This window comes from Sebastes fasciatus, chromosome 19, assembly GCF_043250625.1.
Source record: "Sebastes fasciatus isolate fSebFas1 chromosome 19, fSebFas1.pri, whole genome shotgun sequence".
Classification (NCBI taxonomy): domain Eukaryota; kingdom Metazoa; phylum Chordata; class Actinopteri; order Perciformes; family Sebastidae; genus Sebastes; species Sebastes fasciatus.
This window is the reverse complement of record NC_133813.1, coordinates 1,803,210-1,817,381: the sequence shown is the minus strand read 5'-3', so window position 1 is coordinate 1,817,381 and position 14,172 is coordinate 1,803,210. Positions and strand designations below refer to the sequence as shown.

The window sequence follows — 14,172 nt, the reverse complement described above, 5'->3', positions numbered from 1 at the left end:
CGGTGAATCCCTCGTCTCAACAGATAAATGTTAATATTTAACCTCCAGATAACTTTGTAGGAACATCCTGCACACCGGGGAGTGGTATGATTAGATGTTACAGGATGTCATCAATACTTTTAAAAGTGTCAGCTTTCACACGCTCATTTTAAAGACACTTCCTTTAATGATCATGAGATCATATAACCAGTTAAAGTCAGAAGTCCTTCACACACTGACACAGAAAGCTCCGTTACTGAAGCAGGTACCAGACTCTCGTTTCTCCGTCACCACGGGACTGTTTGTGCAAAAGTTAAAACAAATGAAGGAGCGGATGTCTCGTCCTGGAACAACGTCGACTGTTTGCAAAGGCAGCTGATCTGCTCTGAATATGCTAAACAAGCATTTGAACACGTTGTCCTCGCTGTGTGAAACTTACATCCAATCATGGACACATTGAGACTTTTAGTTCATGAGAGAGAGAGAGGGGTGAGCAACCATGTGGAGAGACAATGCAGAGCATAAATCATCAGATTTATACATGTAGGTTAAGACCTGACAGGCTAACTAGACACACAGGACAAGAGCATAAAGAATAGGAGCATGTGGAGAGAGTCTGCAGGCCGGCTGCCTGGCAGCTTTATCACATCCGAATGTTGGGAACCGTTATTATCATTCAATCCACACCCGATGTGGTCACCAACAGATGGTGTAACCTTTCACATGACAGCTATTTTCATATTTATAACAGATTCAAAATGATATGATGATGGGTCAGAGGAGAGATGGATGTTAACCAGCCGTTAAATACCAGCAGCACTGGAAGGCCACATGAGCCACGGTGCACGTTAAAGCACAGTAAACATCTAAAAACAGAAAAACGTTTGAGTGAAATCCATTAATGTCAATGAAGCCGCTGTTATCAGCAGATCGGCTGGAAGCAGGGTCAGTTACTCTGAGTGTGTTCAACTTTGGTGGACTTTGACACACAAATTAACCCCATTGACCAACGAACGCCACGCTGTCTTCACAGAGCCAAACAAAGAGGGAACAAAGAGGTGCAGAGTCCAAACCAGAGGACGCCATCGTAGTCATCTACAGAGAGCCCAAGTGAAACCAGAACGTCTTTCAAAATCTCATTGACGTTTGGAACAACTGGGATAACTAAAAACACAGCCTTTCTCAACTGTATGTCGTGTGGCTCGCTTTAAGAACGGCAGCTTTTTGTTATTCAATTTGTGTGTGTTTTGCTAGCTTAAATGAACACCATTTCCCAGAAGCCCTAGAGGTTCACAGAATAAATTTCACAACAAATCCAATTTTTGGTCAGTTTATATTTTTCTAAGTTTTGTGGTCAACCTCCGGGTCTGAAAAGTGAAGTCAATGCTGAAGAGCCTTAAACCTGCAATTACTCTAATAGAGAAAAAAGAATAAACCAAGATGGGGACGGGCAGAAACCAAGATTTCAGTTCGATTTTATGACATAATTGCTCTTTTATTTGCATTTCGTGTCATAATTGTGCTATAAATATAAAGCTTTATTGTTATTATTATAGGTTATCATTTAAGCTTTTGCTGTATAACAAAGAAAGCAGGAGAATACTCTGGCTGTCGTACTTGTTGACGGTAGATTTAAAATAATAAGATGTCATCTGTAGTGTTGAGTAAATCCAACTAGCCCGGCTCAGATTGAAGATAGTGTGAATCACGACGGGTGAATAAAGGACAGACGTGAGAAGGACTGGAGGCGTGGACGGTCTGTTGACATACGCGTCCTGGCCTCCGGGAGAAACGCTGCATTCTGGGAAATCGAGATCTGGGTCTCTAGGCTCTTTCCATTTATTGCTCTCCTTTAAAAAACGCTGTCCTCTCTCCGTTTCCTCTCTCTCTCTCTCTCTCTCTCTCTCTCTCTCTCTCTCTCTCTCTCCCTCTCTCCAATCCTCATCACCTATTTTATTCCTCCTTTAATCAATTTCATTTCTCCCCGCCGACAAGCAAATGCAGCAGTTCTGGTCGGGGTTCCCATGGCAACCCGCAGTTGCTAGGCAACACACAACTCTCCATCATCCATTCCAGAAGTCTGACAGATGGAGAGGGAGAATGCCAAGGCAAGAGTGAAAGAAAGAAGAGAGAGAAGGGGGGACAGGAGGGAAGAATGAAGAAGAAGAAGAGATGGCTGAAGCATGAACACAGAGGAGGAGCTGTGAGATGATGCAACACAAATAAAACAATAACCCCGTCAATCATCCTCTCTTCATGTGGATTCCTTCTCTGACTCAAACCCTCCATTAGTCAGATTCACATTTAACGACACGAGCTGGCTTCCTTTTACCAGCTAATGTTGTTCAGGCCAGTTTCTATCAATGATTCAATGCTATAATATATAGAAATATATGTCATATGTCAATGACCCAGGACAACACCTGACGACTAATGCCGGGTTCACACTACATGAGAATCAAGCAGACTATAGTCCTGACTCCTCCTGATGACCGTCAGCAAAGCCCTGATTGTTTGATGGTTCTAAAGATCTTTCCAGATGTTCCTGTGGTGTGAGGCATGTTCAGAAGTCCATCCTGACCGCACCCATTTCAAATATCAAACATGTTCAGTATTTACGATGGGCTATCCCGTTGTGTGTGTGGGGAACCCCGAGGACAGACGATGACGCCGTCACGTGGGAAAGAACGACAGCCAATAGAGAACCAAGCTGACTGAAGAAGGAAGGACGACCACCGCGGCTAATGCATGAGCTAATGCTAAACGTGAAGCATAACGTAATAGGAAGATGGAGCTCAGAAATGGAGGACCAACGTGTTGATTAGTGTTTATTTAACGTGTCTCCACTTCATCCGTCCATCCTTCCTCAATGTTCAGCACAAAGTCAAAACTAACATCACTAACTCTTCCTGCCCGTCGTCCGCCACGTTTGTTTACACTAAAGTCACGTTTGATCCATGGATGTGTTAAAAGAACTGGATGCAGCGTTGGAGGCGGGGCCCCGGTCATTACGAAGTTGCAGTACCGCCGTTTGGCCACTATGAAAGTCCGGATCGACGACAGGCGCTCTTCCTGGGGGCTTGGTTTGATCGCAAGAGATTTTGTGAGATTTCCGTTTTTTTAGTGATGACTCTTGTTGTTGATGAGTGAATCTGTTAGTGTGTGGTGTTGTTGCTGTTTCTCTCCACACACTATAGGAACTAAACTGTTAACCTTAAAACAACATGTCGTTATGTGTGGGCTCTCTCACGTTTTACACATCTGGTAAGATCTGAAACATCTGTTAGTGGTGGCCAGCCTTTAGCTTAGTGATGCTTCAGCAGACAGAATGGGGGACATGATGAGCGGTAGAAATCTGACCCAAATGCTGGAACATTGATCAATATTATTGAGTACTACGAACCCTACAAGTACTACTGGAGTAGTAATAGTAGTATTTTTTGGGTCTGCAAGACATTACTTGAATTTCTCTGTAAGGCAAAAATGAAACCTAACTATTGCTGTATTGTTGTATTAGTGCTCAGCAACTTGAGATCTATATATTTGGTATTTGGATATCGGTTTATTTATATCTATATACCTTTATTGATATATTATATTTGCACTTGATCCTACTTTGTTCTGTAACTGCTGCACAACAATTTCCCTAAATAAATAATAAAGTTATATAATCTTATCTTTAGAGCAGCAATAAATGATTTGAAAGCCGCTTGGAGGCGGCAGAACGAGCTCAAATCACAACAGTGACATGTTATCACCACGATATGATCGTATAACGTTGTTATTGTTCTTCAGAGCAACATCAGCATTCACTGGAGATGTGTTTCTGTTCACAATGTTCACCTGGTAGCTGCTGAAACGGTCCAAAACAAAGAGCTGAAAGAGTCTGGTTATCTGTGGGTTCGTCACGACGAGCATGTTCCATGCAGTAATTCAATCCATTGTTAGTATAAACATATTGATTAGTGCGGCTTTAGAGTATTAATACGGAGCGTCAGAACTGTGCAGATATGATGCACATCTTCCAGCCAATGAGAGCCGAGTATCCTTTCATGGTCAAACACACAGAGGAGTCTCTCTCAAGCATTGTAATCCATTTAAAAACATACCGCCTGCGTTGGAAACAGAAAGTAGTCGTACACGTTAGTAAACCGGCTCTGAGTATTTATAGTAGAAAAACATATATATATTTAAAAAGTGTTCAAGGTGAAGTAGTGGCCAGCATGCCTGCTATATTTAGAGCGTAGAGAACGGCCATTACATAATGGTCATCCTGTCTGACCCTGATTCTGTCTGGACTTCACACCAGCAGGCCGCCCAGCCGATGTAAAGACAGGTGGATCTCCTCAACGCCGCCTCCTTCTGCTTCAGAACCAAGTCTAAAGGCCACCGACTCTCTTGGAGCTCATGGACTGACAAGACAAAGACGCTCTCCAGGTGGATCTTTTTAAAAGTGAAACTGGCTGTTTCAGATGTTCATGTTTGAGTCATTTCATGCACAAACTACTGATACTCACTCTAATCAAACTCGACGTTACGATTTATTAACTCTAGACCATGGAGGGAAAAAGTTGAATCATACACTTCTACGGACTTTTACTTTGGAAAATCTCTAAATGAATCCAGTAAAATGTTTGATTTTCATCATGTATGTAGTCAGAGATGTCCTGAAGTCAAATATATCAGTCATTGACAGGAATTATTGATTATCCAGCAACCCAAAAATCAAAGAATAAAGACATTTCCCTCACAGATTAGTGGGATCTTCTTTTTAATTTATAATCTTTTATACTTCTGGTGAATATAATCCATCAATCTGATTTCCATAGATGTATTTTGTAAATACAGTTCTCTTTGTTAACACCTTATTTTGAAAAGCGGACGTAGTCCCACGTGTCTACTTCCTCTAACTTCTCCAAGGTGGTCTCTAGCTCTCCCGTCAGCTCCGTTCTCTTTATCCATCCATGGTCAGCTCCATCGGGGCCGTTTCAATGCAGAGAACATAAATGTCAGTATCTGGGTGCTGTACAGTCGTAGCGTCGGCCCATTTGACCACGGAGACGAGAGCGACGGCCGGCTCCACCGCCACGTTACCGCCATACCATAACGTTTCCTGTCCGTGACAGAGTTATCATGCAGCTTTAGCTCTGCTCTGTCTAGCTCTGCTTTTCCTGTCAATGTGTGAAACCCAAAGTGTTTCCATCCTTTCCTGGATGTGTAGTGTTTACCACGCTGGATAGATGCTCTGAAATGTTCCACTGCATATTTATATGATTGTGTACAATCATTCTTTGAGTCTATTATTTACTATGTATATCATGTGTCAGTGATCTGAGTCTGATGTTTCGTTCTTGTGTGTTGGTGTATTGTTGGTTTCGTCTGTTTGTGTTTAAAAGCATAATAAAAATATTGTTTACATTTTGTTTTGGCTGTCTAAATTTAAAAATGGCCTATTTAACGCTGCTTTGCACCCTGGAGGCGAAACATTCCAGCAGCACTGCGCCGTCTTCTTCTTCCCCGACCTTGGTTGTCATGACAGTCAACAAGGCTTGTGGAAGCTCAAGGACAAAGCCAAGTACTAAATTCAAAAGCAAACTCACAGCCGAGCTTCTACAAGCGTTGATTAAAAATCATATTCAGAAGCTAAAAAACCCTGAGAGTCAAACTGAAAGAGAGGACAGATTTGATGCATGAAAAAGACCAGAAACTGATCCATTATGATGAGATCCAACACAGGTGAACCCTCTACCTGTGGAATATCCATTCACCTACGTATCACCATTTAGAAATCGATGTTTTAATGTTAGAATCGATATATCTGAGTCTGTGTGGAGGTAGAAGGAAGTTACCGCTTTTATTGTGGTAGTCTGAGTAACGTGACGTCATATCCGTTCCGTATCCGTCAACCAAAACAAACCTCAGAAAGTATAAACCGTTGGAGGGTCGTCATGGATACGACCTGCACCCTCCCATGTTAAATCCAGCGTGGTAAACACTACACATCCAGTAAAGGATGGAAACACTTTGGGTTTCACACATTGACAGGAAAAGCAGAGCTAGACAGAGCAGAGCTAAAGCTGCATGCTAACTCTGTCACGGACAGGAAACGTTATCGTATCACGTTATCGTATCACGGTAACGTGGCGGTCGAGCCGGCCGTCGCTCTCATCTCCTGCCAATGATCCTGATATATTTGACTTCAGGACATCTCTGACTACATACATGCTGAAAATCAAACAGTTTTGCTGGATTTATTTAGAGATTTGACAAAGTCAAAGTCCGTAGAAGTGGATGATTCAACTTTTCCCCTCCATGGTCTAGAGTTAAAAAAGTTAACAAAAATCCCAATACATATTGAATCAGCACCCGAGTATGGTGATAGTATTGAATCAGGAGATAGTGTCCTGGTGTCCTGTGTGTGCAGATCCAGGAAGTTTTGTGCCAGAATAACTTTTAAAATGATTTCCCGTTGGCTGAGGCACCATCAGTAATCCTTCTGAGGATGAAATTAGAGAGTAAAATAACGGGCTTTTCAATTTAAAAATCAATCGTAGCTGACTGTAGCAGCCAGAGTCGGTGTTATAAGACTGCTGTGTTGAGGTATCACAGTTGTGTCTGTATCTAAAGCAACACCGCAGCATTGTAACGGAGTTGAAGGGCATCGCTGGAATAGAGGCCGGCAGATTATTAAAGCATGAACGAGCCGTTGGGTTGTGACAGGAGGACACATCTCACTTTGGAGAATGTGATTCTAATAAAACCGGCTTTAGAACTTCATGTTTGGGTTTCTTATTTGTTTAACGATTAGTTCAACCCGCAGTACGAATGAAAGCAGTAAGAACAACGTACCTAGCGGCGTCTAATTATACTCATTAGATCCGTCATTGTGTTTGTGGTTTCTGTTTGTATTGTTAAATCCGCTACACGGCTCTACCTCTCTGGTCGCGTGGTGTTGGGTTTGAACGTGTTGGACAGCTTTCTCCTCTTACATGCAAAGCCACAATATTTGTCATTCAAATATGAACAGCACACAACGGATCTCTGCGGTGCCGCCGGCCTCACCACTATTTCCCTAAGCTGAGCCGCCTTAATGCAACGCCGTCTGGTCCTTCACGTCTCTGTTGTTCTGTTAACGGGCCCCAGAGCTTAAAGAAGCAGTGATGCTCCAGACGGCATCTTCCTGTACTGACAAAGAACGGACATACTGCCAAAGTCAATTGTTGGTTTCATTGCAACATCAGCACCCAGCAGCAGAGCCACGCTGCCACCATTTTGGACTGAAAGCGATTACCAGACGCCAGTAAAACGTCCGCTGTACGAAAGTAAAACTAAATGATCTCTATTCTATTGCAATGGCAAAGTGTTGAACTATAAAATATTAGAAATATAACAAGCATTTTCAGTCCAAAATGGTGGCAGTGGCTGTTGTTAAAACAACACCAGAGTTTCTTTGGTGCTGACTAACAGAGACTCCCAACATTAATTGTAGGACTGGCGGTTCCTTCAGGCTCGGCAGTCCAAACCGAGACGGCAAACTTTCTTACTCCTTCCATTCTTACCTTTCACAATAAAAGACCTAGACATTTAATATTGGCATTTATTCGTTACGCCCCCGGGGTGATGGCTTTGGAAATAATGCTAGGTTACTACTGTAGGTACTCTAGATAGTTAGACCAGAAATAACAACTCTGGAATAGTTTAGATATGTTCTCTAAGAAGTTCCTCATCATGTGACCCGCAAGAAATCTGATGAGGCTGCTTTCTACTTCCTCACAACACTGCGCCTTGAACTTTGACCCTGTTGCTCATATAGCCCATAACGAGCTGTCGTTTGTCTGTCTCTCTCTCTCTCTCTCTCTCTCTCTCTCTCTCTCTCTCTCTCGGCAGCTCAGTCGATGTGACGTATCTTCTGTTGTGCAAAGGATTGTGGGTCAGAATAGCCAGAAAAGCATGCTGGCTGTCATTCTGCAAAATGCGACCGGATGTAGTAGAACATCCTGGTATTCCTGGCATTTGACATCCACTTTCCCAGTAAAAGTCTCCACCGCACGTTTAGTTTAGTTTAGCAGGTTGTCAGCTGCGTGTCTGCCCGGCATAACTTTAGCGAGTGTCCGACAGACCGTGTGTGTGTTGGCGGTGAGTGTGGGGTTGTTGGTGGCGTTCTAGCTGTGACCGTAGGTTTAGCAGTGTGTGGACAGTTTATTTGTCGTGAATAAATGCTACAACTCCTCCGCTCCGCTCCACTCAAGTGAGAAGCGAGCCAGAGACCAGAGCCGACTTCCTGTATCCTGCAACTCCGGCTCACCTCTTAAGGTGGGCTGTTAAGGTGGACCAGCTTTTCTCCTTAAAGAGACGAGCCGCTCCTCTGAGCCACTCAGCTTTTTAATTCATTATTAATATTTCTTTTAACCGTTTTAACCGATAGCGTTAATCGGTTAAAATGCTTAATGTCAGTTAAACGGTTAATTATTAACATCTGTAGTTGGGGCATACTAAATCTTTTTCTGGCATACTAAATAGTACGGTAGTAATGGAACGCACCGATTATCTTTTTCAGAATAAGAGCAAAAACCAGAATATTCTGTGCATGTAAACATCACTGAGGATGGGACAGATACGTCAAAATCAACACTTTAAAAGCAGCTCAGTGTGACAAAGGCGTCCACATTAGCGGAGACCTAATTAACTATTATTTAGCGGGCGGGGCGGGGGGCCTGTTGATTACCTGGAATGTAAATGTCCCAGAGGCACGGCCACATCGACCGGCCTGGTATCAAGTGTTCTCTAGAAGACTAATGAGACCTGAGAGCCGGACTAATGACCAGTAACAACCAGGGGACGGGTCTGTCTCAGAGGAAGACGTTAAGACAGATCAGTGTGATAAACAGGGCAGTGGCGTGATCGCCATAAACATCCCCCAGCAGGAACAATTCACTGGTTCAGGAAGCTGAGGAGCTTCACATTTAGGTTTTATAGAACTGGAAATGAAATATTGTGGACTAGTTCTCGATCCAGCTTCAGAGCAGCAGTCCCACGAGGATCTCCGGATCAGTGAAGTGAAATCTTTACTTTTTCATGATTCATTTGTGATTGTTTCATGATGTAGAAGGAAAGACGGTCTGATGATGTTTGGTACAAACTTACATTTAGAATATTTTGAGTGGTAAATACGTAACTAGAGTGTGGAGCATCATGTGAAGCTGTTATGTTTAACTAAAGAGTCACATCTCGTGATGTGTGCTCAGTAACGTTCAGGTGCATTACCATCACAAACAGGTTTCCCTGAGGAGGAGCAGCCGTTGTTTGTTAATGTGAGACTGAAGATATTGGACAGTAAAATGTCTCTTTTAGTGGCAGTATTTGTAGAGGATTAGAAAGAAGACAAAGGTCTTTGTTTGAAATATTTTATGATGTAAGACGTCATACGTTCTTCACTGCAATAAGTCCATGTTGACTCAGCATCTTAACTCACGACACAATAAACTACGACTAGCCAAATATTGTCTTTATATTGTCTACAGTATATTAAGGCTGCAACAGACGTTCATTTTAGTGATGGATTCATCTTCTGTTTTCTTTCTCCATTAAAGGAACAATGTGAAGGATTTTTGGGGATCTATTAGCAGAATATAATATTCATAAATATGTTTTCATTCATGAATAATCACCTGAAAGTAAGAATGTTTGTGTTTGCGTTAGCTTAGAATGAGCCATTTATATCTACACAGGGAGCAGGTCCTCTTCATGGAGTCCTCCATGTTTCTACAGTAGCCCAGAACGGACAAACCAAACACTGTCAAGTATTCTAATCCTCTTATCAACATGGGAGTGGACTAATGTGCTGCTTTATGCAAAATGTATGTATATATTTATTATTGTAAATCAATGAACAACACAAAACAATAACAGATATTGATCCAGAAACCCTCACAGGTACTGCATTTAGCATAAAACAATATGCTCCAATTCATAACATGGCAAACTGCAGCCCAACAGGCAACAACAGCTGTCAGTGTGTCAGTGTGCTGACTTGACTATGACTTGCCCCAAATTGCATGTGATGATCATAAAGTGGGCATGTCTGTAAAGGGGAGACTCGTGGGTACCCATAGAACCCATTTACATTCACTGATCTGGAGGTCAGAGGTCAAGGGACCCCTTTGAACATGGACATGACAGTTTTTCCTAACCAAAATTTAGCGTAAGTTTGGAGCGTTATTTAACCTCCTTCATGACCAGCTAGTCTGACCTGGTTGGTACCGATGGATTCATCAGGTTTTATAGTTTCATATGATACCAGTATCTTCACTCTGGCTTTAACACTGAGCCGCTACAACCTTATTTAATGCGTTACAAACATAAGTGCCGTTTAAACTAATTTGCATTAACACGTCATCACGTGAACTTAGTTCCCATTGTTCTGTCAGAACCTGATCAGCTGTATTCAACATATTGTGGATAAATAGGACCTGAGAAGAGCTGAAGAATCACTGGATGGTTGAGTGTCACACACGCAGTGAAAGAGAAGAAGTAAGAGGTGATGATAGTGAACATAAAGAGAGCAACAGGTCTGACAGAAGGAGAGCTGGAGACTGAGAGAAGGAGGCCGGGAGAATTAACTCGGTCTCTTGTCACAGGGGGGCTGAGACCGAGAACAGTAAGTAAACCTAGAAGAAGCCTGCAGGGCGGCTGTGGTCCCCCGGTACCCCTCGCTACGCCACAACTACTGCTGGCACGCCGCCCGGCCGCTCAAGAGTGGAAACACTCGGAGAACAGCCAGCACAGAGGCACCGCTACCGACTGGAGGCCCGGGAGGAAGCAGGAAACATGACGCTCTGCATCGAGACGCTGACACCACACACACAAACAACGCCGCCTCGCCATCACAACCAATAACCCTGCACGGAGAAGAGGCCGCAGGTATCTGTGTACATGCTGCAGCAACAGATCTAGAAGACACTGATATGAGCGGCTGAGCAAAAACACTTGTTTGAAGCAGCGTGGTGTAAACATGGAGGAAGCTTTGTGGGTCTGGATGTCAGGACTAGCAGCAGTAATGGAACTGGGGCTCAGCTTTTAACTGAAGTTTTACGGTATATATATATATAAACATACTTAAAAAAAGACGCCACTGATCAACATTAAATATCTATAAAATCAGATGAAACATTAATAACCAAAGTTATTACAATTCATCCTGAGGGGAAGATGAATTTATGAACCAAATTTCATCACAACATCCAGTAGTTGTTGAAATATTTCACTCTTGTTAACCTCATGGTGGCGCCAGAGGAAACATCAGAGGGTCACCACAGTTATTAGGGTTCATCCTCTGAGGAACATGAACGTCTGCACACACAAAATAACACCAATCCATCCAGTAGAGGTTGAGATATTTCAGTGGAGAAGTGGATAACCTGCCTGTCCTTAGCACTTCTCCTCGACCTCGATGGAAAACATCATGAGGTCAAGGAAAGATGAGAAGGAGAATTCATGAGGACTCAGGAAAAGTCAACTGGACGCTCCAGTGTATCCTCTGCTAAAGGAGATAAGAAAGGAAGCATTGAAGCGTCCTTTCCTTAGGTAAAGGACGCTCCAGTGTATCCTCTGCTAAAGGAGATAATAAAGGAAGCATTGAAGCATCCTTTCCTTAGGTAAAGGACGCTCCAGTGTATCCTCTGCTAAAGGAGATAATAAAGGAAGCATTGAAGCATCCTTTCCTTAGGTAAAGGACGCTCCAGTGTATCCTATGCTAAAGGAGATAAGAAAGGAAGCATTGAAGCGTCCTTTCCTTAGGTAAAGGACGCTCCAGTGTATCCTCTGCTAAAGGAGATAAGAAAGGAAGCATTGAAGCGTCCTTTCCTTAGGTAAAGGACGCTCCAGTGTATCCTCTGCTAAAGGAGATAAGAAAGGAAGCATTGAAGCATCCTTTCCTTAGTTAAAGGACGCTCCAGTGTATCCTATGCTAAAGGAGATAATAAAGGAAGCATTGAAGCATCCTTTCCTTAGGTAAAGGACGCTCCAGTGTATCCTCTGCTAAAGGAGATAATAAAGGAAGCATTGAAGCGTCCTTTCTTTGGGTAAAGGACGCTCCAGTGTATCCTATGCTAAAGGAGATAAGACAGGAAGCATTGAAGCTCCTTTCTTTAGCATTAGCGGGTCATTTCCCTCTGTTAGGAACCTTCCTAAGAGAAAAAGACGTTCCGACCTGCAGCCCAGATCTGGTATCTGTATAAATAGAGTCTTCAGCGTACAATGAGATCACGTTCACATAAAACACATCTCAGCTATTGTTTTATGTGATTTAATTGTGTGCTGATTCTGTTACAGCGTCTGCACATTTCATCTGAGCGTCCTTTAACGTGACAAAAAAAAAACGTTGAGACTCACCAATTTTCTGGTTGAAAATTTTGTCAAACGTCAGTTCATCTCTCTCCTCCAGGTACTTCTGCATCACGCTGCGAATACTGTGGACACAAGGAGGGAGAGTGGGTTAATACATGCCATCGTTACCCGTTCACATGCATCAATAACCTAATGTGAGACATGTCCTCCTCTTCCTCCTCCTCCTCCTCCTCCTCCTGGTGATCCCGTCCTCGGTTTGGGACTCTCCCTGCCACCTGTCCCCCGACAGTCAAACTGCAGGGAGGGTAGCGGGACACCTGGGAGGCTGTGGGGGAACCTGGGACGGATACATGCTACCCTGGGAACCCTGGGAACGGCTGTTAATGAGAATGAATCAATTAGCGCCCCGCCCTCCCCGGAGCCCATTAACACCACAGCGGCGTCCCGCGTACACCAGAGACCGAATGGCCAGGCCTCCACCTACAGACACCTCCGCAGGCCTATAATGAGCATGTGCTAGCGAGGAGAAGCTGTGGCTCCTTGTGACGAGGTCATCGTTTCTCCCGTGTTTACATTGTGATAGTGTCGGCTCACGTGGCGAGGAACGGCTGCAGACAAACAACACAATCACAAAGAACCTTTTGTTTCCAGGATCAAGTCCAAAGGAAATGTTAAAGAAACTTGATGACTCTGAGCTGTACTGTGGACTCTAGAACACTTCTGCATGAGGTTACAACTACGGCTGTCAATCCATTAAAATAGATCCTAATTACACATGTTTTATCTGTTCAAAATGAACCTTAAAGGGAGATTTGTCATGTATTTAATCCTCTTATCAACATGGGAGTGCATTTAGCATAACAAATATGCTCTCTATATACTTCTTTCGGACATTTTCCTGACATGTTTTGGACATTTTTGGACAATTTTGGCAGCATGAGTTGAGAAAATAATAGACAGAATTATCAATAATAAAAACAAGCGTTAGTTGCAGCCCTATTATATTTTTAATTATTTTATTACATTTTATACGTATTATATTTATTTCCTATATTTTAACTTCTGCCCTAGTTCATGTCTGGGATTCTCATTTTGAATTGCATGTTTTTCTTTTTATACATTTTATAATAACGCTGTTGGACGTAGACGGACAACAAAGAATTTCATTGCCAACAAATGCTCCACTGTACCTGTCGTGCATATGACAAATGAAGACTCAACAAACTAAACTAAACTGTACGTCACAGTGAGATCCTGTACATGCCATCGGTTTGCAACAGTGAGTATTTTGAAATATCAATAAGTGCCGTGCACAGCGCTGAAATGGAAATACAACGGATGTCTGTGGGCTTGTTTTTGTTTTTTTTAAGGTAAATGAATAATGCCTGATTTAACATATTAATAGTCTTAATTGAACTGTTAAAACTGTTGCCGGTGATGTGTACCAAAAGTGTTTTGTCACAACTAGCTCATTAAATATTAAAATCATGCATTTATAGTTATATTATTTATTTCTAGTTACAGGTGATGCCACAAATGAAAGCTAAATGTACCTTCTCCCCCCCCCCCCCCTCTGAAAGGTGATGACATGTTGTTGTTATTGTCCGTTACATATTTTAATAAAAACATGGAGACACTGCGACCTGCACTAAAACTCTAACTTGGAACTATAAGAAACCTCGTCAGTGGAGCGGACCAGTACACCCAGTTGGTTGTGTGCAGGCAGATGTTGATGGGAGAGTGGGAAGCAGCAGTGGATGCATGATTTAAAAGTGCAGCTACAGGAACAAGAAGCTAGGAAGTGAACACTTCCTCTTTTAGAAGGAGGCCTGTCTGTGAGCCGCGCTG

The 14,172-nt window shown here is 42.8% G+C and overlaps 1 protein-coding gene across 2 annotated transcripts in view; it reads right to left on the bottom strand.

Annotated features, from left to right (window-relative positions):
- The window catches only part of grk3 (G protein-coupled receptor kinase 3), a 78,744-nt gene that overhangs the window by 45,026 nt on the left and 19,546 nt on the right, over window positions 1-14,172 (bottom strand). For both annotated transcript variants that reach the window (XM_074618424.1, XM_074618425.1), the window contains exon 2: window positions 12,370-12,446. In XM_074618424.1, the coding sequence (XP_074474525.1) occupies window positions 12,370-12,446 (77 nt within the window). The remainder of the gene's footprint in view (window positions 1-12,369; window positions 12,447-14,172) is intronic.